At 39.9% G+C, this 25,741-nt stretch overlaps 2 protein-coding genes across 10 annotated transcripts in view; one reads left to right on the plus strand and one right to left on the minus strand.

The window, feature by feature from the left end:
• The window catches only part of RPL24 (ribosomal protein L24), a 146,017-nt gene that overhangs the window by 118,905 nt on the left and 1,371 nt on the right, over window positions 1-25,741 (plus strand). For 2 of the 3 annotated variants that reach the window (XM_082460647.1, XM_082460648.1), the window contains exons 2-3: window positions 22,660-22,735; window positions 23,273-23,383. In XM_082460647.1, coding sequence (XP_082316773.1) covers window positions 22,660-22,735; window positions 23,273-23,383 — 187 coding nt within the window. Of the gene's footprint in view, window positions 1-22,388; window positions 22,529-22,659; window positions 22,736-23,272; window positions 23,384-25,741 lie in introns of those variants that run through there. The other variant, XM_082460646.1, reaches the window with a different exon arrangement.
• Window positions 1-25,741, minus strand: part of CEP97 (centrosomal protein 97) — a 53,587-nt gene that overhangs the window by 23,549 nt on the left and 4,297 nt on the right. For 2 of the 7 annotated variants that reach the window (XM_082460360.1, XM_082460359.1), the window contains exons 1-4: window positions 4,728-6,179; window positions 2,428-2,570; window positions 1,508-1,666; window positions 176-277 (exon numbers count right to left, since the gene is read on the minus strand). In XM_082460360.1, the coding sequence (XP_082316486.1) occupies window positions 176-277; window positions 1,508-1,666; window positions 2,428-2,570; window positions 4,728-4,770 (447 nt within the window). In that variant the 5' untranslated portion in view covers window positions 4,771-6,179. Of the gene's footprint in view, window positions 1-175; window positions 278-1,192; window positions 1,266-1,297; window positions 1,391-1,507; window positions 1,667-2,427; window positions 2,590-2,774; window positions 4,672-4,727; window positions 6,180-16,632; window positions 16,711-18,717; window positions 18,908-19,965; window positions 20,113-25,741 lie in introns of those variants that run through there. The other 5 variants (XM_082460357.1, XM_082460358.1, XM_082460361.1 and 2 more) reach the window with 5 other exon arrangements.

Genomic DNA, 25,741 nt, shown 5'->3' on the forward strand with positions numbered 1-25,741 from the left:
TATAGAAATTAACAACAAAAAGTTCCATACTTAATTTCTGATACTCTAATAGAATTTTTATCATAATGAACACTATCTGTTCTTCATAACAGCAGGCTGATTTTAGATCAATTAGGTTACTTTCTCTTGGTATTTTAGTATAAAATTTCAGAAATGACATTGAAAACACACTTACTTTCAGTGATGCCAATTTAGATAGATCACCTATCTGGGGTATGTTATTGTCTGATAAATCGAGGTGTTGAAGAGCTGTGCAGCTATTGATTTGTTCCATGGCCTATTACAAGAAAAGGATCACATTATTTCACGCACATGAAATCAAAAAATGAAATTCTTCCCTACTTCCTGTGGCTGAGCCTCTTGCCTCCTGTGCGCATTATCAGAAGCAGAGGAGCAGGGCTTAGCAAGAGAAAAAAGAGGCAGTGCCAACAGAATCTGGCATATTGCTATATAGCTAGTTTCTACCTTCATTATCTCTCTAAGAGTAGAGTCAGATATTTACAGCTTAAAGAAACTTTTAGTGATGACACGTGACAGTTGGTATAACATAGAGTTTACAAGTTAACAATGGAGCCAAACTGCCTGGATTCAAATCCTGGCTCTGCAACTTCCTGACTGTGTGACCTTAGGCAAGTTACTCAACTTCTCTGTACTTCAGTTTCCTCATCTGTATAATAAGCATAAAGACTGTACCTACCTTATTGGCTGTCATGAGATTGAATAAGTTAAAACAGTTAAGGTGGTTAGAATAATACTTAGCATATAGTACATACTCAATAAAAGTCAGTTATCATCATTTAATCCAGTTCCCTTACTTAGCATATCAAAAAATAAAACACAGAAATATTTATTAACTTACCCCAAATTATAGAGCTACTAAGTGGTGGAAGCAGGACTAGAATCCAGATCTCCTGACTTTTAAAACAGTATATTCTCCACTGTACCATTAAACATGTACATAAAACTTAATTCAGCATGAATTTTCAAAATGAGATTTTCTTTTTCTGTTTATGTTAACTGAAATTACCTCTGGGGAATGGGAGTGGATACTTTCACTTTTTATTCGATTTATTTCTATACTGCTTAAATTTCTTTTTCACAGCAAATACTTTTGTGAAGTAAAAAAAAAAACAAAAACAAAAAACCTAATTACTTAAAAAAAAAAAAAGAAAGAAAGAAAGAAACAATTCACCTTGAGATTATTTCCTGTCAAATTCAGCCATTCCAAATGTACTAGCTCCTGTAGGCCTTCCACACAGCCAATGCTATTATGAGGCAAATTAAAGAAACAATTCACCTTGAGATTATTTCCAGCCAAATTCAGCCATTCCAAATGTACTACCTCCTTTAGGCCTTCCACATAGCCAATACTATTATGAAGCAAATTAAAGAAACAATTCACTTTGAGATTATTTCTGGCCAAATTCAGCCATTCCAAATGTACTAGCTCCTTTAGGCCTTCCACATAGCCAATGCTATTATGAAGCAAATTAAAGAAACAATTCACCTTGAGATTATTTCCGGCCAAATTCAGCCATTCCAAATGTACTAGCTCCTTTAGGCCTTCCACATAGCCAATGCTATTATGAGGCAAATTTAACACCCGGAGTTGGGTCAGTTTGGCCACACCCATCATCCGCACCAGCCGATTATTAGCCACTGACAACTGTGTAAAGAAAACATACCATTATTCTTAGGAGTAAAATATAAATATTACTTTCACATTAGGGTGGTTAAAAAGATTTATTTATATGGCCCAACATTCTCAAATATACAAACCCAATTTGTACTTTTCACATATATTGTCTAAAAATTCTGCAGTGCAACTATTAGTTTGTTGTTGTTGTCATTCCTAAGCAGTGGAAAATACAGATAAAGCTGAGCAATCAGACCTCCTCCAACTACTAAAAGAAAACATCTTTAACACAGCAACTACTTGAGAATGTAAACTCCACAATAACAGAGTCCTTTCACTATCTCCATCAAAATCTAGAACAGTACCAGACACATAAGGGCCCAATAAACATTTGTTGAAGGAATGAATTAATCAACTCTTTACCCCCACCATGAAATAAAAGGTTATCTTAACAACACAATATTTTGCCAACATAAAATGTTTTCTTTTTTAACAAATGCTCTTTTTTCTAGTCTACTCTAAAGGTAGCAAAAATGTGTTCATCTTCAGGAGAAATTTAAAAAGCATCACTTAATAATCATCATGTAAAAATTAATTTTTTAAATTTTTTCTTAAATTATTTTATTCATTTATTAAATAAATTTATTTTAGTTATTAAAAGTTTTAAAAATTTAAGGCAATATTTACTGCTTTCTAGGCTTGCAGAGTTACTTTTTGTTATCTTACTCTTTTATTTTGTATAATAATAAACTGATCTTATATAGCTATTTTCCCCACATAGCAATACCTACCTGTATTAAACGTTTGCATTTCTCAAGATTTTCCAATTTAATAATCTGATTTTTATCTAGAATCAAAGTATGAATATCAACTTCATAGGGTAAGTTTGGACTTAATTTCTGTAGCCCCTGTCCTGACCAATTGACCACTGATCCTTGAAAAGAGAAGGGAAACTGTTAGAAAACACAACTACAACAGCTGAGCATAGGGATAAAATTATACTCATAAAATCTTATACATTTAGAGTTAGAAAACACTAGAGCATAATAAATATCAAGCTTTAAAATCTAAAGCAATCGATTTCTAAGTGACTACAGATTGAAATTATTCATTTTCCTTTAGAAATATCAAATTATACCTAGATTTGTGATATTCTAATCAAGTTTCTTTTCTTTCTTTTTTTAAATTTATTTATTTATTTATTTATTTTTGGCTGCATTGGTCTTCGTTGCTGCGCATGGGCTTTCTCTAGTTGTGGTGCGTGGGCTTCTCATTGCGGTGGCTTCTCTTGTTGCACAACACAGGCTCTAGGGTGCCCAGGCTTCAGTAGTTGTGGCTCACGGGCTCTGTAGTTGTAGCTCGCAGGCTCTAGAGTGCAGGCTCAGTAGTTGTGGTGCATAGGGCTTAGTGGCTCCACGGCATGTGGCATCTCCCTGGCCCAGGGCTCAAACCCGTGTCCCCTGCATTGGTAGGCAGGTTCTTAACCACTGCGCCACCACAGAAGTCCCTCTACTCAAGTTTCTTTGATATAATACTTTGGAATTCTTCACATTTAAATGTGAACTATTACTTCCATATTTTGTGCCTAAGTAATGACAGTATTTTTTAAATGTAACTAATCTTTTGATAGAGACCAACCTGCTTACAACCTATCAGTATATCCTAAAGTGCCCAAACTATTTTGAAAATCAAAGTATAGTTAATGTATCTACAAAATGGAAATAATATACCTGATTCATTAAATTGATGTGGGGATGAAAAGAGAAACCATATGAACAGCACTTAGTCCCATTCCTGGCACACAGAATTCAATAAAGTAATTTGGTATATTTAACAGACGTTCAAATCCTGGCTCCACTAAGCTAATCACTGTGGTATCTTGGGCAAGTTATTGATCTCTTTTGGGCTCACTTTTCTACCCTGTAAGATGGGAATGATAATAATACCTGCCTTATAATGTTGTTCTACAGAGAAAATGAGATAATTAAAAAAAAAAAAGGCACTAAGAACATAGTCTTGCTCATATAAAAAGTGCTCTATAAATGTTAACTGCTATTATTAACAGTACATTGCCATGGTGGGCTGGAGGTGGAATTTAAGAGCTGCAGATAGATTTGTGATATCTATCACAGATAGATTGTGCGGGGGGGAGGGCCAGAGAAACTGCCAATTTCAAATTTCTACCCAGATTAAGATTACTGCTGGAAATAATTATGCGAGATTGCTCTCCTGAAGGGTTTCAACCAACGTTTTTCCACTGTCTAATGGCTTCTAGCATTTGGGGCGGGGAGGAGGGGGGGTCATTCGATTCTGAGAATTTGGTGAAAGCTATATACCGTCCCAGGAAAATGCATAGCCTTTGCACACAATTCAAAGGGATCAAGAGACCTCTTAGACTCTCCCTCCTAGATAATGAGCCCCAGACCTAAGCGGTGGAGACGGGCCTTCACCCTCAGCCCTGACCCTGACCCAGAGCCTCCGAACCGTAACCAAAACAAAGGAGCTCCGCTCACACAGCACCTACAAAAGCACCCACACCCCGGGTTCCGCTGGGCAGAGACCAAGCTATACCCCAGGACCCGGTCTGCAGAACAAGGGGTGGAGAACCGTGGGCTCTGGATAACCCCCAGATTTTATCACGGCCACCAGACACTTCCAGGAAAGGGTCCAACGTCAATCTAGAGAGCTGTGTTTGAGACAGGGTGTTCTTGAACGTTCTAGGAATCCACGGGAAAGGGGGAGATCCTGCAGCTTTCACTTAGGCACCCAGAATTCAAAGTAAACATCCAAGAAAGGTTACCGCGGCCAGAAACCCACCGCCCAGTCATCCTCAGGAGCGCGGGAGCAGCGCGAAGGTCTCTTGGGGCTTGTAGTCCCCCGCTTGGCCCTCGCCGCGACGCCGGAGAGCCAGGCAGCGCCCAGGGGACTACAACTCCCAGATGGCAGCGCGCCTCCCCGATGCCCACAACCCCACATCAAAAGAACTGGTCCAGAATTGCACCCCTAAACCCAGTCTTCTTCTCTCCACCAGGCAACTATAACTCAGTTCTATGGAGTAAACCTGGGGACCCAGGGGTGGGGATCGCCTTACCTTCTCCAAGAGGCAAAGCCGCGTCGACGCGCGCCACCGTCATACTTCCCGCTTGCTAATAATACCAAGCAACCGTCCTCCGACTGCTCGGTGGAACTCGTAGTCGGGAGGAAAAAGCCAGAGACTACAGCTCCCAGGATGCACGGCACCCAAACGGCCCAATTGGCTGCCTGCAACTAACGATGCGAAACCCGGGTTAGAATCTGAGCCAAAGTGAGTTTGGGAACCGGGTCAACTCCCTTGTTTGGCAGACAAGCAGGCTATTGTTAAATGATCATTTCACTCTCTTTTCTAGGTGTTTTCGAAATTTGACACTTTTACCATCGGGATGATTGTAAGGTCACTACTCAATACAGACCGAATTTGAGGACTCATTGCTAGAGACTTCTAGCAATGGGGGCTGTCCCTTCTTTTGACAATTCTGAATAAGTGAGAGTGTTCAACTCTGCTATAGGCGATTTTGTGAGATAGTCAAAATAGAAACATTTTATTTGAAAATTTAGCTTAAGCATGTTGAGATAGAAGCTTTTATACAGTATTTTTAAGTGGTTGTTCTTGAATAGTTAACAGAACTTTAGACCTGGGAGTATATTTAATAGGTATAAACCCAGAATTTTTCCAGAGAGTATACAAAAGAAGTTTACAGTACAGTCTCCAAACTCAAAAATTACACTGCCTTGCTGGAGAGGAGTTCATAGCTATATCAAAAAGCTTACAGTTTTGACACAACTATTACATTCTAACTAGTGTGATTGTAGCAATGAACTCAATAAGCTTTCAGGGAATGGAGAAAGAAATAGAAACTATAATCTTCAGAGAAGATTTGAAGGAGGAAGTGAAACGGAGCTAAAGCTTAAAAGATGGGTAGACTCTAAACAGCTCAGGATTATATAGAAGACGAAAAGACAGTACAGGCTGCAGGTGGAGGCAGGTGGTAATGAAACTAACCTGATAGCACCACACAATGTAGAAAGGGAGCTTCCAATTTCTACTGCCCACTCCTTCATTCCCTCTTATTCTGAATTCCCCTCTTTCTGAAACAGCAGTGTCCAAAATCTCTGATAATTTCTGTTTGAACAAAATCCCCATAACTCATGCTTCTAGGTTTCCAGGCAATTGATTCTGTGAGCATTCCCTCCTTCCTGAGTCCTCCTCCTCTCTGACTACACCTGCTTCAATTCTTTTTTTTTTTTTTTAACTCTGTTTCCCACTGTTTTAGTCTGAAGACAAATTTCTTAACTCTGAAGAGGGAATTAAGACTAGGAATTTTTTTTCTTCTAACCAAGAGACCCCTTACCTAGAAAGTACAGTCTTACTATATAGGTGTAAGAACAAAGCAAGCCTAAATTCTGTCTCCTACTAACCTTTGTTCCCTGGAACAGCTGGTGAGGACTGAGGCGAGTCTCCAGCTCAGGGAGAGAGAAAGGGTTTACAATTCTCTCCAATTTTGCAGGGTAATGACTTGGGAGCGGTGGTGGGGGTGGGGGTGGTCCTGGATGCCCAGAAGGTACCTGAGGAGCACAGCTACCTGCAAGTTTACATCAATAGCAGAACCAGAGTTTTGTCTGGTTTGTCTGACCTGGGATCCTGAGGAAAGGGCCAAAGGATTCTCTTCATGGGGTTAACTGAGTATAGTCATAGCTCTTAGAGTGGCCACAGATCCTGGGCACAGTCCCACATGCCCAAGTGCGCCAGCATCCCTTTAAAATCATACCATGGAAACTTTTGTGCTTCAGATACAGCTTTTGCATCTAAAATCAAATTGCTACACTTTAACTAAATTGCTTCATTTTGTGTATATGTTAAACCCTGCACTGCACACTCTGATCAATTTCCAATCAGCCTACTAACCAACACCATGAACTTCTCAACAAGGTAGCATTTTTTGGCAGGCTCAGGCCCCACAAGAAAGACTTTCCCTCCTGTCAGCACAGTGTACTTGATCTCTGCAACAGCTGATACCCCTGACTCATCTTTCCCATCTCTAATTCATCTGCCCACTGCTACTGGCATGATCTAAGTAAAACAACTTTTATCATATTAATCCCCTCCTCAAAAACTTCCCTCTTGAAATTCAACTTTCCAGGGCAACCATAATCTGGCCTCACCCTACTTCCCACCATTCATTCCACTAGTTTTCACTTGGTGCTTTTGACTGAGGGAATGACAAAATGATACTTGTGTTTTAGAAAGGTTAAACTGCTCATGAAACAAGGATGAATTGAAAAGTAGAATAGTGGCAGGAAGGAGACTGTTGTAATAGTGGATGGTAACCTTTAACAGAGCAGTTTCAGGAGAGTATTATGTACAAGTTTAGATAACATGAAGTTAAGAGACTAGGTAGACAGAAAACTGGAACAACATTTTGGATAGTGCAATTTATCTTGACAAAATAAAGGAGATTTTCTAATTAGGATGAAATCTTATGTTTGAAAGAAGTAAATATAATAATAACTTTGAAGTTTTAAAGTTTTAAAACTAAGAAGTTATTAATCTAAAGAATTTTGACACTAAAGATTTTGGAAATGTGCCTTTTTTTTACAATAAAGTATTTTATATGATTTATGTGATTTTTTTGTGATTTATATGAAGGTTTAGGTGTACAAAATCAAAAGTTTTCTTCTCTGGTTAGTATTCATTGGTAGACTCTTATGGTCCTGCTCTCTTATCTATGACCTGTGACATGGATGGAGAGACTACCAACTGTGAAAAAACAGTTCATGGGTGTCAATGAAAAAATTAATCAACAGTCAACCTAAGAAAGAAGTGGAAAATTTTATTCCAGTCAACCTGATGATTGTAACCCAGAAAGCTCTGAGGACTATTCTGTCCATTAGAGGTCAAAGCATGGTTATGTTGCAGGAAGGGGGACCTCTTCCAGGGCCTGAGAGAGGGCTCTTGTCTAACACTTGGAAATGAATTGTCCGAGGAGACAGACATGCTGACAAAGCAGGAGACTTTATTGGGAAGGGGCACCCGGGTGGAGAGCAGGAGGGTAAGGGAACCCAGGAGAACTACTCTGCCATGTGGCTCGCTATCTCGGGTTTTATGGTGATAGAATTAGTTTCCAGGTTGTCTCTGGCCAATCATTCTGACTCAGGGTCCTTCCTGGTGGCGCACGCATCACTCAGCCAAGATGGATTCCAGCGAGGACGATTCTGGGAGGTCAGTAGGACATGTGGACTTGTGTCTCCTTTTGACCTTTCCTGAATTCTTCCAGTTGGTGGTGGCTTGTTAGTTCCATGTTCCTTACCAGGTCCTCCTGTTTAAGATAACTCATGCAAATGGTTACTGTGGTGCCTGGCCAGGGTGGGTGGTGTCAGTCAGTGTTTCCCCTAAAGTTATATAAGTTTTTGAGACAAATTAGGTATTACTGACAGTTTACACAATCCAGATCTACAGTACAAAGCGAGTACTTTGTACTCACAGGGGGCCATCGTGGCCCCTTACAAGATTAAGAGGGAAGGTTATCTTCTAAGGAGTTGTGACCTTGTGTGAGATTAAGAAGGAAGGTTATCTCCTAAGGACGTCTGGTTAATGCAGATGCACAATACACCCTAAAGGGGAGGGAGGAGGCCCAAACGGGCAGTGAAATTTTTATGTTTAAAATTTCTTGTCTTGCCATAAAATATGAATTTTATTTCATCACGGGTTATCTAGAAGTCCCAAATGAGCATTAACTTTCCTCATTATTATTTATCATTATTTAATAGGTGTTACACACACAATAATAAAAACCAAACAGTGCACAAGGTTATACACATAGTTTCAAGTGTTTTGTCCCTGCGCTTATCTAGAAGAGGAGATGCAGCTCTTTCTAATTACCGAAGTGGTCTGTAAATCAAAAAGTTTAGAACCACAGTGAAAGAATTTCAGTAATAAAATTTACAACAATATTTGGATAGAGGGGCTAACTACTCTGCCTTTTTTATTTTTTATTTTTTTATTTCTGGCTGCATTGGGTCTTTGTTGCTGCACGCAGGCTTTCTCTAGTTGCAGCGAGAGGGGGCCACTCTTCATTGAGGTGCACGGACTTCTCATTGCGGTGGCTTCTCTTTTTGCGGAGCATGGGCTCTAGGCGCGCCGGCTTCAGTAGTTGTGGTTTGCGGGCTCTAGAGCGCAGGCTCGGTAGTTGTGGCACAGGGGCTTAGTTGCTCCGCGGCATGTGGGATCTTCCCAGACCAGGGCTCAAACCCGTGTCCCCTGCATTGGCAGGCAGATTCTTAACCACTACACCACCAGGGAATCCCCTGCCTTATTATTATAAGGAGGTTCTAGCTGGGCTTCTGTCTAGAGATTAGTGCTGAACAAATAGGAAGCTCTCTCTGGGAGAGGAAAATAAAATAGTTTGGGGGAACCAGTGAATGATTGTCTCCACTACCCCTCTGCATGTAAACTACCAGCCCACCATTCTCCAAAGTAGTGAGATTTCAGGAAGGCGAACAGAAGAGTCTTAAAGAATTGATCCCAAATAGCATGAAATGTCAGGGCCAAAATAATTTAGAAGAGTTAGCCATCTCAAGATGAGATACTAAATATTTTATTTTATTTTCCCCCATATACCATATCAGCTAATATCTGAGAAAAAGAAGAGGTGAAAGTAAAAATAAATTTCAAGAATAACGCCACTGTCACATATATACAATGGAATATTACTCAGCCATAAAAAGAAACAAAATTGAGTTATTTGTAGTGAGGTGGATGGACCTAGAGTCTGTCATACAGAGTGAAGTAAGTCAGAAAGAGAAAAACAAATACCGTATGCTAACACATATATATGGGATCTAAAAAAAAAAAAAAATGGTCATGAAGAACCTAGGGGCAGGACACGAATAAAGACGCAGACCTACTAGAGAATGGACTTGAGGACACAGGGAGGGGGAAGGGTAAGCTGGGACGAAGTGAGAGAGTGGCATGGACATATATACACTACCAAATGTAAAACTGATAGCTAGTGGGAAGCAGCCAGATAGCACAGGGAGATCAGCTCAGTGCTTCGTGACCACCTAGAGGGGTGGGATAGGGAGGGTGGGAGGGAAGGAGATGCAAGGGGGAAGAGATATGGGGATATATGAATATGTATAGCTGATTCACTTTGCTATAAAGCAAAAACTAACACACCATTGTAAAGCAATTATACTCCAATAAAGATGTTAAAAAAAAAAAAAAGAATAAAGCCACTGTGAAATAGTTTTCCGGTGACTTTGCCTAACTAACTGGGAAGAAGTTGACTTTTGTTTAAAAGAATAATAAAGGAGGGACTTCCCTGGTGGCATAGTGAAGAGCGCAGGGGCCCGGTGTTCGAGCCCTGGTCAGGGAACTAGATCCCACATGCATACCGCAACTAAGAGTTCGCACGTCACAACTAAGGAGCCCACATGCTGCAACTAAGGAGCCCTGTAGCCACAACTAAGACCCGGTGCAACCAAATAAATAAATAAATATTTTTTTAAAAAAAGAATAATAAAGGAATCCTTGACAGCTTTATTTCATCATCTCTTTTGAAGTGCTTCTAAAAGGCAGTGAAACCTATATAAGTGATTCATCATATTTCCAATTGAAAATTAAACGAATGTTTAAATAAAAAATTGTAATTTTAATTTATATTTGGAAGACTCTGAGTGCTTAAAAGCTCAAAAATTTCATCTTTATAAGAGTGGTAGTTTTACTCTCTACCCCACCCCCCCAACTTGATTCATTTTTTAAAAATAAGTGGTGTAGGGACTTCCCTGGTGGTCCAGTGGTAAAGAATCTGCCTTCCAATGCAGGGGACTTGGGTTTGATCCCTGGTCGGGGAACTAAGATTCCACATGCTGCAGGGCAACTATGCCCGCACGCCACAACTACTGAGCTCATGCGCCTCAACGAGAGAGCCCGCGTGCTGCAGACTACAGAGCCCACATGCCCTGGAGCCTGCACACCACAACTAGAGAGAAAACCCACACGTCACAGCTACAGAGAAGCCTGTGCACCACAACTAGAGAAGCCCACGCACGGAAATGAAAGATCCCGCACCCCTCAATGAAGATCCCGCGTGCTGCAACTAAGACCCAATGCAGCCAAAAAAAAAAAAAAGAAAAAAGTGGTATAATGGTTAATTTCATGTGTCAACTTGGCTGGGCCACAGTGCCCAGATATATCATCAAACATGATTTTGAATGCCTTCTGTGAGGGTGTTTCGGGATAAGATTTACATTTAAATTGGTAGACTTTGAGTAAAGCAGATTGCCCTCCATAATGTGGGTCAGCCTAATCCAATCAGCTGAGGATCTAAATATAACAAAAGACTGACCTCCCCGGAACAGCGTGGAATTCTCAGGCAGTCTTTGGACTTGAACCGCAACACTGGCTCCTTGCCGAGTTTCCAACCTGCCAGCCCACCCTGCAGATTTTGGAAACCCCAGCCTTCACTATATATATATATATATACTATTGGTTCTGTTTCTCTGGAGAACCCTGGCTAATACAGGGGGAAGAGAGGTAATCAACTTCCAAGTAGCTTTTAAATACTAAAGCCTTCATTTTGTAATTATATGTGATGGTCCACCTCACTTGGGGCTCCACTGACATCAGATAGAGGTATGAAAAATTTAGTCAGATCTGAAAAAAATTTCTCTGAAGAGAAAGAAAATTCAGAGTATGAGTGAATTATGTGTCTCTCATATATGGCATACACCAGTGTAGCTGATATAAGTGATCTAACTACAGTAATTATCAGAATAGCTTTCCTACACAGTTGCTTGTGCACAGAACGTTACACAGGTTTTCAAACCTAATTTAATTTGCAAAAAATAATCTCCAGGGACTTCCCTGGTGGTGCAGTGGTTAAGAATCTGCCTGCCAATGCAGGGGACACGGGTTCGATCTCTGGTCTGGGAAGATCCCACATGCTTCAGAGCAACTAAACTCATGAGCCACAACTACTGAAGCCCACATGCTCTAGGTCCCATGTGCCGCAACTACTGAGCCCACGTGCTGCAACTACTGAAGCCCAAGCGCCTAGAGCTCATGCTCCGCAACAAGAAAAGCCACTGCAATAAGCCCTCGCACGGCAACAGAGCAGCCTCCGCTCTCTGCAGCTAGAGAAAGCCTGAACGCAGCAACAAAGACCCAACTCAGCCAAAAATAAAATAAAATTTTAAAATAAAAATAATAATCTCCAAAGGCGTCTAAATATATCTTTAGATTTTCTCTTTGTCCTTCAGGATATATTTTCTATTTTACAATAATGCAGCATGCACCAACTTTAAAAAAAGTTACTGTAAAAATCTTAGACAATACAGGCAAGCAAAAAAGTAAAAATAACAATATTCCATAATTCCTCTACGCAGAGATAGTCACTGTTAACATGTTGTGTTTCCTTTTAATCTATTTTTATCTATGGGACTATATCTAGATTCCCTGCCTCCCGTATTTTTTTTTAACAAAAATGGATATATACTGCACATAGATTTGAGACTGCTATTTTCAGGTAATATGTTTGTAAATTTCCCTGTGACCTATTTTTGGTTATCTCATGCACTTTTTTTTTTTTTTTTAATTTTATAGCTACTTTATTTATTTATTTATTTATTTTGGCTGTGTTGGGTCTTCGGTTCGTGCGAGGGCTTTCTCTAGTTGCGGCAAGCGGGGGCCACTCTTCATCGCGGTGCGCTGGCCTTTCACTATCGCGGCCCCTCCCGTTGCGGGGCACAGGCTCCAGACGCGCAGGCTCAGTAGTTGTGGCTCACAGGCCCAGCTGCTCCGTAGCATGTGGGATCTTCCCAGACCAGGGCTCGAACCCATGTCCCCTGCATTAGCAGGCAGATTCTCAACCACTGCGCCACCAGGGAAGCCCTATCTCATGCACTTTTAAGAAATTTACCTTTTCTTCCTTTCCAGTTAAGAGAGGATATTATTGAACAGAAATATATAAAGTATATTACTACACTGAGGAATTCAAGTATATGTATTAACTTTTTCTCTTCTTAAATTGTACTTTCAAAACTTTGAAATCACTAAGATTTTCACATTTATCTACAACACAAAGTCTGTAATACAGAAGGAATATTAATAATCTCTTTAAGCTAAAATACAAATTCCCTTGGGACTGACATATACACACTACTGTTCTTGCCTCAGCACAAAAGAATTCGGAAATGAAGTGATAGGTAAGAAATGGATTTATTTAGAAAGAAACACACTCCACAGACAGAGTGTGGACCATCTCAGAAGGCGAATGAGCCTCGAAATATGCTGTGGTTAGTTTTTAACGGGCTGGGTAATTTCACAGGCTAATGAGTGGGAGAATTATTCCAATTATTTCGGGGAAGGTGTGGGAATTTCCAGGAATTGGGCCACCGCCCACTTTTTGACCTTTTATGGTTGGCCTCAGAACTGTCATGGCGCCAGTGGGTGTGTCATTTAGCATGCTAATGTATTACAATGAGCATATAATGAGGCTCAAGGTCTACTGGAAGTCAAAACTTCTGCCATCTTGGACCCAGTTGGTTCTAACCAGTCTTTGTCATGTCCTATGGCTGTATCATTGTTTTAAAGGTTGTGCCCTAATCCCCTTCACTCCTGTTTCACTACTATATATAAAATAGATAACCAATAATGACCTACTGTATAGCACAGGGAACTCTATTCTGTAATGACCTATATGGGAAAAGAATCTAAAAAAGAATGGATATATGTATATGTACAAGTGATTCACTTTGTTGTACACCTGAAACTAATACAACATTATAAATCAACTATACTCCAATAAAAATTTTAAAAAATAAAATAAAATATAAATTGCCTTCCATGGGGCTTCCCTGGTGGCGCAGTGGTTGAGAATCTGCCTGCCAATGCAGGGGACACGGGTTCAAGCCCTGGTCTGGGAAGATCCCACCTGCCGCGGAGCAACTAGGCCCGTGAGCCACAATTGCTGAGCCTGCGCGTCTGGAGCCTGTGCTCCGTAACAAGAGAGGCGGCCATAGTGAGAGGCCCGCGCACGGCGATGAAGAGTGGCCCCCGCTTGCCGCAACTAGAGAAAGCCCTCGCACAGAAACGAAGACCCAACACAGCCATAAATAAATTAAGTTAAATTAAAATTAAAAAAAAATTTCCTTCCATGAAATAATAAACTCAAATGAAATAATAAATTCAAACATCTACTTTACATAGATATTCTCTAGCAAAGGTTGGCAAACTACAGACTATGGGCTGAATCCAGCCTGCTGCCTGATTTTGTACAGCCTACAGCTAATATGGTTTTTACATTTTAAGTGACTGGGGAAAAAAAAATAGTAATATTTTATGACACATAAAATTATATGAAATTCAAATTTCAGTGTCCATAAATAAAATTTCATTGGAATACAGTCATATTTATTTACCTATTGTCTACAGCGGCTTTTACACTACAATAACGGAGTCCTCATGACTGAGACCATATGTAGCATTCTTAGCTCTTATTAGTGCTGCTACACACTACAAATCACAGTAACACATTTTTACTTGACAGCATTTCATGTGCCATGTGTATCACCATACTCTGACATTTTATTATTAGTTTTATGACCAGCATATACCTATCATGTCAAAACAAAAAAAGAAAATGGTAAGCTTAAAATATTCCATCTTTAAGATACTGTGAACTGAAGATTATTTTGTTAACAAATTAGATGGCAAAGCATTATGTTTATTATGCAATGAACCTATATGGTAAAAGAATACATGTCGACATTACCAGACTAAGCAGTCATCACAATATTCAAATCACAGAAAACAGAAAAGTTAGAAAAATTAAATAGAATATCTCATCATAGTAAAATTTCTTCACCAAAAAAAAAAAAAAAAAGCGAGAGAAAGAAAATTAGGCTGCAACCAAAGTAATTTCCAAGTGGCTCATTTGTTAGGCAAGCAAGGAAAGTCATTTACTTATGGTATGTTAATTAAATGATGTTTGACTGCAGCAGCTGAAGAAATGTATCCAGAAAAAATAAACTTCTTTAAGATCATTAGCCTTTAGGTAAGAACAGCTGCTTAAAGTGTTGAGAACACTGGGAACAACATCAATAGTCAATTTAAATTATTTAGTGAAGGCTAATTATTTTGAATCATTTTCCTTGGCTCTTAATGAGTTGACAGGTGTTATTGAAACTGCTCCTTTGTTCTGTTTATTCAAGGAGTCAATTTTTCAAGTGACTGAAGAATCAGCCTTTATGAATAGGCTGCATTGAACAGGTGAGAATATTTTTAAAGAAGCTGAGAAAACACTAATTCAATACACCTAAGTGAAATCTGTTTTAAAAAGTAGAAAAAGCCTTAGTTTGACAGATTTACAACACTTGTGAAAATGTAAGGTGTAAAGCCTATGGTTATAACATCATTGTATTATTAATTAGCAGATTCTTTGTGGAAAACATTTGAATCCACCATGTGTTGAGCCAGTGGTGTCAACAATAAACTTCATTTGTTCTTATGGGTTTACCATCATCAGCCCATGAATTTTTGTCAGAAATAACAGCTGAATATCCTGACTTGTCCTACCACACAGTGTTTGATGACTTACCAGTGGTATCGTTTTATTATTATTATTAATTTTTTTTAGCTCAGGGCCAAGATTGAAATTTTTTCAAATGAGAAGAACCTCCCTTAACCACTATTATGGAACACTTACTGAATGGCTTTAGGATTCGTTTTTTGCTAATTTTGATCATGTGATGATGCTTCTTAACAAACTCAAGCTAAGCACAATGCAGCACTTACATGCAACACTTATTCTGTGGTAAAGTCATTTCAATAATCACTAACATTATTTGATTCAGAAGTTAAAACAAAAAGGAAGCTGTCCATTCTCAAACAAATTTGCCGTGGTTATATTTTTCGAGCTCAAATTACAGTTTTAGCAGTGTTGTTGAGACCTCAATGCAGATGCAAAGAAAATTTCTATGTTTCAAGACCCATTTAACTGTGCATTTTGGAGCTTTCACTTAACTTTCAATTGGAAATAATTAATCTGACATGCTAAAAGGAAAATATCAAGAGAATAGTCTAATTCTATAATTGCCTTCCAAGAGATTAATATGTTCAATTTAAATCATATGTCCTTGGATTGATGGCAGTACCTGTCAGGGTGAAAAGACATTTTTCAAAGATAAAAGTTGTAAAATCTCATTATAGATCAGGATTAACAGATTAATATTTGCAATTGATTTTGATGATAGGGAAATGTTAAGAGAAATGTTATCCTCCCCCTCCCCAAAAAGAATTTCATTCTTTTCTTTAGTAGATCTGTTTTACACAAACGTATTCAATATTATTATATTTTAAATTTTGTCAATGAATATATTGTGGAAATTGGTTTTCTCTCTTGTTATATAAATACTTATATAAATATTCTCAGTTTTGCCTCTTAGCCCATGAAGCCTAAAACACTTAATATTTCCAAACCTCTGTTCTGGAAGAAATAAAATCTGAGTAGGAAATTAGCCAGTGAAAGGGAGGAAAGATTCCAGCCAAAGAAGACAGCTTGGGCACATGCGTGAGAACCAATAGAGTATGTGAACAGTACTAAGCAGTTATTGCATTCTGACTCATAAACACCATGCTTCTTTCCTCTTGCATTTTTGAGCCAATCGGTAATACCAGTTTCTTCCAGAAGATGGCTCCCTTCATTTAGCCAAAATTTTATTATGAAACATTTCCAACATACAGAAAATTTGAAAGAACTTTACAGGGAACACTCATAAACCCACCACTCTGATTCTCTTGTCAACATTTTATTATACTTATTTTATCACATATATATCCATCTATCCCTCCCCTCCATCCATCTCGTTTTTTGATGTATCCCCCTATATACTTCAACAAGTATTTCATTAATTAGTGTTCAATATTTATTTAGTTTCCTGTTTTTTAAAATAATATTTACGGTAATTCCCTGGCGGTCCGATGATTAGGATTCCGAGCTTCCACTTCAGGGGGCACAGGTTCAATCCCTGGTCGGGAACTAAGATCACGCATGCCGCGTGATACAGCCAAAAAAAAAAAAGATATAAAGTAAAATTTACATGCAATACTCAAATCTTAAATGAACATTCACTGAGTTTTGACCAACTGTGTTTAATTAACCCAAAATCCATAAAGACACAGAACATTACCATTAAAACAGAAAGTTCTCTCATACCCTTTCCCATTCAATCCTTCCTCTCCCACCCAGAAGCAACCACTGTTCTGATTTTTTTTTTCCACCATAGGTTAGATTTGTATGGTGTAGAACTTGATACATACAGAATCATACAATATGTACTTTTTTTTTGGTAAGGCTTCTTTCACTTAGCATAAGGTTTTGGGGACTCATGTTGATGTGTAAGTCAGTAGTTTATTCCATTTTATTTCTGAGTAGTAGTCCATTATATGAATATATATTATAGTTTGTCTATATATTCACATTTGATGGGGCACCGAGAGTGTTTCTTGTATGTATTATGAATAAAGATGATATAAACATTCTTGTATAAAGTGGGTTTTTTGTTTGTTTTAAAAATTTTTTAAATTACAAAATAATACAGGTGGTACTTATTCTTCCTATTTTCAGGATTGAATTGTGGGACTTAAATCTTTCAATCCCAAAACACTTTATAATTGTTTGAAACTTTTTATCATGGAAAAGTAATTAAAAGAGTACATAACAGGACTTCCCTGGTGGCACAGTGGTTAAGAATCCACCTGGCAATGCAGGGGACACGGGTTCGATCCCTGATCTGGGAGGATCCCCCATGCTGCGGAGCAACTAAGCCCGTGCACCACAACTACTGAGCCTGCACTCTAGAGCCTGTGAGCCACAACAACTGAGCCTGTGTGCTGCAACTACCGAAGCCCACGCGCCTAGAGCCCGTGCTCCACAAAGAGAAGCCACCATGATGAGAAGCCCGTGCACCGCAATGAAGACCCAACGCAGCCAAAAATAAAGAATAATAATAATAATTTTTTTAATTAAAAAAAAAAAGAGTACGTAACTATATAGAGACTATTGTGATGAGCTCTCCTACACAACACCCAGTTTCAACTACTATCCACTTCTGGCCAATCATTTTTTTCATCCATGCCCTTACCCACTAGTCCCTCCCTCAGATTATTTTAAGGCAAACCCAGCCATCCTGCTATTTTATCTGTAAATATTTAGTAAGTATCTCTAAATATCAGTATAAGAACTCTTTTTTTATTAAACACAGACAGTACAATTACAATATCTAAAGAATTAACAGTATATCTTAATATCAAAAATCCAGTCAGTATTCAAATTACCCCTATGGTCTACCCAGCTTGGTTGTTCAAATCAGGCCTCAGTTAAAATTCATATGTTGCAATTAATTGAGGAGGCTCTTAAATTTTTTTTTTTAATTTTTATTTATTTATGGCTGTGTAGGGTCTTCGTTTCTGTGCGAGGGCTTTCTCCAGTTGTGGCAAGCGGGGGCCACTCTTCATCGCGGTGCGCGGGCCTCTCACCATCGCGGCCTCTCTCGTTGCGGAGCACAGGCTCCAGACGCGCAGGTGGCATGTGGGATCTTCCCAGACCAGGGCTCAAACCCGTGTCCCCTGCATTGGCAGGCAGATTCTCAACCACTGCGCCACCAGGGAAGCCCTTAAATTTTTTTTAAACTATAGGCAGAGCCAGCTTCAAGTTGTGCAACCTGTGCAGTCACACAGGGTCCCTTGCTCAGGGGTATCCCATGCTTGGAGTTTAATGCTCTGCAGTCGCTGTCTTGAAAGTCTTAATAATCGTATCCTTGCATTTGTGTTTTTTAAGTGAAGTGTAATGGGACAATAGAGCATGTGCCTGGGGCTTGGCACCTCAGCTCTCTTGTGGGCCCACTCCCTGCAGCCTCCTCTCTTTCTAGGGATGGGTTCCAGAGGGCCACTGGTTCTACAGTCCCTTGACTCACTCCTTCCCCTCCCCCTCAGCTCTCTCCAAAGCAGGCAGCACCATCATGCATTGTGCCAGTTTGATATCTACCCAGGAGGATGGTGGAAGGAGATGGCTGGCTGATCTTCCCAGCAGCACTGAGGCAGTCTGTTGGTCCGGTGCCTCTAAGGAGGGGGACCTGAGAGCAGGTGGGCCTGGAATGTTCAAGCACAATGTCAAGTAACAGGGCAGGACCCTGGGCACCTATGAGGGGCTGCACTGGCCCAGCGAATGTCCGTGCCTGAGAGAACATGAAATTAAATAGCAATTGAAAAAATATCATGAAAGGTCGAGAGATAGATTGCAGAAGAAAGGAAATAGCTTATTTTAGTACTTTAAGGACATCTTTTTCCTGCTTTTTGACAAAGGGACCCCATACTTTCATTTTACACTGGACCCTGCAAATTATTTATATAGCTGGTTCTGTTCATTCGTTCTTCTCTCTCTCTCTCTCTATTTTACATGATGTTGAAGAAATTAAGTCATCCTGTAGATGCCAATTGCAACCATGTGGAGTCATTTCACATGTTCCTCTGTCCCCTATAATTTATATAATTGGTAGTTAGATATGAAAACTTGAAGACATCATAGTTAGCAATGTCCTCCAGGTGTCAGCAGAGTCTGGCTCAGCTGCTGAGCACCACCTCACTTAGGTCATGAACTCCCTGGGTCAACCCACATCTGCTGACTAAGCAAGGTGGGGGTATAAAGAGAATTGATCATTTGACTCAAAAAGGGATACTGTGACAGGCAATAATTGTTCCAGAGCTCCTGGCAGGGTTGACTGAGGTTTAGTTGGGCCAGTAATGCATTTGCCTTCTTCTGCCTAACATTGCTTCCTCCTTCCTTTCATAGGACCTGGTCCCTAATAAATACCTTTTACTCTAAACATAGTCTCAGTAAGTGCTTCCAGAGAAGACAGCCTGTGACAGTAGGTGATGCTATCCCACATATTCTACTATCACCTATAGATCCATTACTCCTAAAATACATCCTATTCCAAACACTCCTCTAACTTGTTTATCTTTCCACTACACAGCTCCACCTTAACATCCTGCGGGCATCTTGAACTTGGTCTTCCCCAAACTGACCCTTTCCTCACAAACACGCTCCTTCCTCTTATCTGTCTTCTTTTGACAAATGATACTGCTATTCACTAAGTCTCCATCTTCAAATTTTCCTTACCTCCTGCATTACCTATTGCTATGTTAACAAATTATTCCTAAAACAAAGTAGTTTAAAACAACAAACATTTATGATCTCACCGTTTTTATGGGTTAGGAATTCAAGAGGGTTTACCTGGGCGGAAACTGGAAGAGCAAGAAACATGTTCTACCCCAGAGCCTCCAGAGGGAGCACCGATGGCTTGACTTCAGCCTAGTGATACTGATTTCAGACTTCCAGCCTCCAGAACCATAAGAGAATACATTTGTCATGTTTTAAGCCATCAAGTTTGTGGCTATTTGTTACAGCAACCACAGGAAACTAATACAGCAGGAGACTATGTATAAAAGGTGAAGAAACAGTGAAGAGAATGCTCTGTTCTCAGGAAGTATATAGAGGCCCAGAAAAGCACCAATTTTGGAGTGAAGCTGTGTCTTTTGCCTATGAAAGAGAAAGGATAAAGTCTGCAAAAATTTATGAATGGTGTTGGAAACTGTGCTTTATGACACTATATAAAATGCTTTTAGGGGTTTCTGTATAATTTCTTCTTATCATAAGAGTGTTTTAACACAATGTAAGGTGTGATACATACAGAGTGTTATAAAGAACCCTGAAATGCCAGCTCCAGGAAAGAGTAAAAGAGCTAAAATCCATAAGACCGAGTTTCCTACTTTTCCTCCACGGAGCTAGTCAGACCAAAAATAATTTCGAGGACCGACAGAACAAAATCTTCCTAAAATGCTTGGGAAGGGACTATAAATTCTGGGGTTCTGTGAAGTAAACAGATCCAAATTCCTGCAGGTAGATCTTGGCTCCACCCTCTACTCACATCCAGCTGTGCCTTGTGGAGCTTGTAGAAGCCAGGACTATTCCAGAAAGATTTTTTTTTTAAGTGATCAAACTATTTTATCACCAGTAATTTAAAACAAAGAAAGTTAGAAGGATGTCAGAGTCAAGTTCAAAAACCATGGAAGCTGAGGTATCCATCTGCCTGTAGTCTATTTAGACAAGGTCTTCTAAGTATACCAGACACTCTCAACAGCTGGTCAGAGTTGGTCAGGCTGTCAAATTCCTTCCCTTTGCTTCTTTGGTTTTTCAATTCCATTCAGATCTCTGTTCATTCGTTCTTGAGATTGTTTCCAACATATGTGCAGCTTTCTTAATATCAGTCAGCCACCTTGTTGGACTTTTCAAATCTCTTCAAGCACCTACTTGCAGAACTTTTTAGGGTAAGTTGCTTATATAGAGAGTGTCCAGAAGAGGGAAATTTCCTACTCTACCCATTTTGAGTTCTTGTGGCTGGACTAATAATAAAATCAACACACAACAGATTAACAGGAGAAAAAGAAAATTAAACAAATTTAATTCATGTGCACAGAGGTCTCATAGATATAAGTCCTAAGTAAGAAGTTGCAAAAGCAGGCAGCTTTTATATTTTTTAGACAAAGGAACAATAATTAGTAAGGAATTTAAGCAAAGTTTGGGCTTTGGGTAGTAAATTAGTAAAGAAGTATCAAAGTTTGTTTATACAAGCTTCTGTGCCTTGAATTCCCTATCTCTGGTAATAATGATGTCTTCCTATCTTCTGGTACAGTACAGCGAGAGAGTATGAGATTTATTTCCTGCTTTCAGGGGGACAGAGAGGAAGAGGTATCCCTCTTGCACCTACCGGTTCTTAAGTAACCTGAATGCAAAATATCCACTATGCCATTGAGGCATACTTTGGAGCAGCCTGACAACGGGCTCCAACAACAGCATAAATCGATCATTAGATTTGTTTCCTAGTCAAGTACTCCAGCCTCCCACACAATTCAAGGATTGTCTTTTGCCACTCCCCATCATTTGCTGAAGTACCGAGCATTACAGGAAGGGTCAAGCGATCCAGGCATCGGCCTTCCCGGTGGGCCGGGCAGAGCTGCCTTCTCCAGAGAAGGGCTTTACCGTTTCCTGAGCAACCACCGGCCGCTACCCCCACACCCCCGCCACTAGGTAGCAGCCGGCAGCCTGGCAATCGATCTCCTCCGCCACCTGCAGTCGTCATTTGGCAATGCTTCGGCGCGTACTTAATAGAGATTTTGTAAACTGAATTAATGTATGCAAATGCTTTAGCACGAGTCCTGGCACACAGAAAGAGATCACTCAACAAACGTTGATTATAATTAATGCAAAACGCCATGAAGCACAATTCCATTTGCACGGCCTCAGAGACAGTTCAGATGTCCTTATTTTTTTGCAAATGTGTAAACTATTACAATTTAATTTTGTTAGTTAAGGAAATGGGCCAGCACAGAAGGCAAAATATGATTTTAGGTTTTACCTAAGGGGTATTCATCTATGCATCACTAAACTATAAGAGGGAGGGGAGAGAGGAGCCTCTTCTCTTTACCTCACGTTCCCTGCAGTAGGACGTAGCTCTAGGAGAGACGACAGAATGACTCAGAAAGCAACTGCCTGCCTGTCCCTCCCTCCCCGCCTGTAGAGCCTTAACGGCCTCTAGCGCCGTTACTCCAGAGGGAGCCGGCAGCCGGGGAACTCTAGACTTTTCGCCCCGGCGAGGTGACGTCATCACCGAACGCCGGGGTTAGGGAAGAGAATTGTGGGAGGAGATTGCTTTCCCACGACCTTATAAGGGCTCTTCCCATAATCCTTTTCCTTTTTTTCGCCATCTTTTCTTCTCGCCGGCACTAGCAGCAATGAAGTAAGCAGGAACCCTACATCCCAATCCGCTTGCATCTTCGGGCAAAGGGCCTCTCCGGCATCCCAGGCGTGGCTTCTCCTTTCCGAAGATATCCCCCACCCCACCTGATGGGCTTTCGCTTTTCGTTACAGGGTCGAGCTATGCAGTTTCAGCGGGTACAAGATCTACCCAGGACACGGGAGGCGCTACGCCAGGACCGACGGGAAGGTGAAAGGCCGCGTGGGCTAAACGCACCTTGTGCTTCTAAGGAAAGACCGGTCTCATTCAGTCTAGGCGGGATCCTTCACCACATCACTCTTGGTCCCTGAAAAGTTTGTTCCGGGGACCCTGTGTGCAATGAGTGTTAGGATCAGAAGCCTCTAAGGAAATCAGTCTTGAGCTTTGATCGAATGTAAATCAGGTCGGAAGTTAGGAGCTTGTGTAACCTTAATGTTCCAGTGTAAAGGCAGTGGGCCACCGGGGTATTTGGCTATTTTATGGGCACCAGGTCCTCTTGGAATCTCGGGAGGGACAGGAGTTAGTTGCCTTCCAGAATTTGACACCCAACTCTCTGCGTTATGACCTTAGGTTTGTCTGCTCGAGAAAAGACAGGGCGAAACGCAGAGACAGTTTCCTGCCAGTTCTGTGATACAAGCCTTTTGGTCTGTATGGGCCTCAATTTTGTAAAATGAGAGGATAGAATTAGAATGTTAATTTACTAATAATTTCAAGCTCAAGACTCCTACTTTGAACTTGTCACGACAGGTTTTCCAATTTCTTAATGCAAAATGTGAGTCGGCATTCCTTTCCAAGAGGAATCCTCGTCAGATCAACTGGACTGTCCTCTACAGAAGAAAGCACAAAAAAGGACAGTCGGTAAGTGAAATAAACTTTCATCTTGTTGAAACTCTGAGCATCATTTACTGCTTTTTAAAATTGAAATTAAATGAGACAGTATGTGAAAGTACTGCTAACTGTAAAGCATCAAACAGTGAAGTGAAAATGATTGATATAAAGAGTGCCTCCGTATACATCTTGGGCTCACAGTAAAAATATCGAGTTGAAATTTGAAAGCATCCCCCTTCCAGAGTTAGATAAATTACATTAAGCTCACTTGGGTTATAGCTCACCATGGAAGTGTTTAAGATGTTCAAGTGGGTGGCAACTAAATAGTTCTATGGAAACTTGGTATTGGTTATAATGCTTATAGAATTATTCCCAATGTAGGTATCATATTGTGGAGTCTTCCAGCATATTAGTTCTTAAAACTGGTTGTGTTTTTTGAAGTGGTCTTTTAGGTTGTTGAAAGAGATTTTTGAGAAAAGGTTTGAGTGCCATGGCAAGAGAATTAGTATTCAGGAGGCTTGTGAATATTCAGTGAGCGAGCACCTCCTGGGTGAAAGACGTGGCTAGGTATTATGGGAGTTCAGAGGAAGGAAAAATTCTAAATAGGGGGATGTGACATACCCAGTAGGTTGGCCATTATCCAAACGGGGGTGGGGGTGGGAGGAATTACAGATGTTGGTGGGGATGTGGAGAAATTGGAACCCTGTGCATTGCTGAATGAAGATGGTGCAGGCACTGTGGAAAGTGGTTTGGCAGTTTCTCAAAAAGTTAAAGAGAATTACCATCATATGATCTAGCAATTCCATTTCTAAATCTGTATATACGCAAAAGAATTGTAAGCAGGGACTTAAACAGATTGCTTGTACACTGATGTTCATAGTGCTGTTATTCACAATAGCCAAAAGGTGGAAACAACCAAATGTCCCATCAGTGGATGAATGGATAACAAAATGTGATAAATACATACAGTGAGATATTATTCAGCCTTAAAAAGCTGACAAGCCTGACATTATGCTAAGTGAAATAAGCCAGACACAAGAAGACAGATATTGTATGATTCCACTTTTATGAGGTACCTAGTTGTGGACAAATTCATAAAGACAAAGTAGAGGTTACCAGGCAGGACTGGGGGGAAGGTGGAATAGGAAGCTATTATTTAATGGGTGCAGAGTTCATTTTGAATTATGAAAAAAGTTCTGGAGATGGAAATTGGTGTTTGCACAATATTGCAAACGTGCTTAATGCCACTGAATTACACACTTAAAAATGCTTTAAAATGGTCAACTTAATGTTATATATATTTTACCACAATAAGAAAAATATTTTTTAAATGGATTTGAGGTAAGAAAAATATAAACAGGTAAATACTGACATTTTCTACAATAAAATATCACCTCTGTAAAAAGTTTAAAGTATTGGTAAAACGAGCATTTTGGTTAAACACAAATGTGCCCTCTTTCCTCCCTATGTCCTGTTTAAAATTTTTAAGATATTTTGCATATCCCTGCTTTAATAGTTTATTTTTTCTTGCACTTAGAGATGCACGCAAGATCTTTTTCCTCATAAGCACTGTAGCATAGGTTCCAGTATAGAATCTGCAGCAGATGTTTGAATTGTACTGTCTTGATTCCCAGACATTCCCTAACATTTGGTGGCTTTCCTGTCTTAAATCATCTTCTAACTTGACTATTTCTCCCAGTGTCAGTACTTGGAGTAAAAACAAAATAGAGTTGAGGTTTGATAATTTTTTTCCAAAAGCACATTCTTAATCATAAACAGTCTTGTTAAGATCACTTTTAAAGTACTATTCAGTTAACTTCCTTAGAGTTTAACTTTCTGTCTTTCTAAATAAAGTAGTAAATAATGGCCAGGATTTGTAATAGATGGTTTAACCAATCCATAATTGGAAAACTTATCTGTGTATTGCAGCATTTTATATATAGATCCTTTAAAAATATATATTTGTATGTATATTTCATTTCAAATAATTGCATGGATTATTTTTGGTTGATTTTTTTTTTTTTTTTTTTTTTTTGCTGCGCTGTGCAGCATGTGGGATCTCAGTTCCCCAACCAGGGATTGAACCTGGCAGTGAAAGCCCAGAGTCATAACGACTAGGCCACCAGGGAACTCCCTGGTTGAATATTTCTGTGGTCTGAATTGTGTTCCCCCCAAAATTCATATGTTGAAACTGAGCCTCCAAGGTTATGGTTAGGAGGTGGGACCTTTGAGAGGTGATACAGTCATGAGGGCAGAGCCCTCATGAATGGGATTAGTGCCCTTATAAAAAAGGCCCGAGAGAGCTCATTTGCCCCCTTCTGACATGTGATATTTCATTTCTCCCTGACATTAATGAAGCAAGGTTGCTAAGTGTGGTCCCCATCTTTT

This window comes from Balaenoptera physalus, assembly GCF_965194825.1.
Source record: "Balaenoptera physalus genome assembly, chromosome: 4".
In the NCBI taxonomy this organism is placed as follows: domain Eukaryota; kingdom Metazoa; phylum Chordata; class Mammalia; order Artiodactyla; family Balaenopteridae; genus Balaenoptera; species Balaenoptera physalus.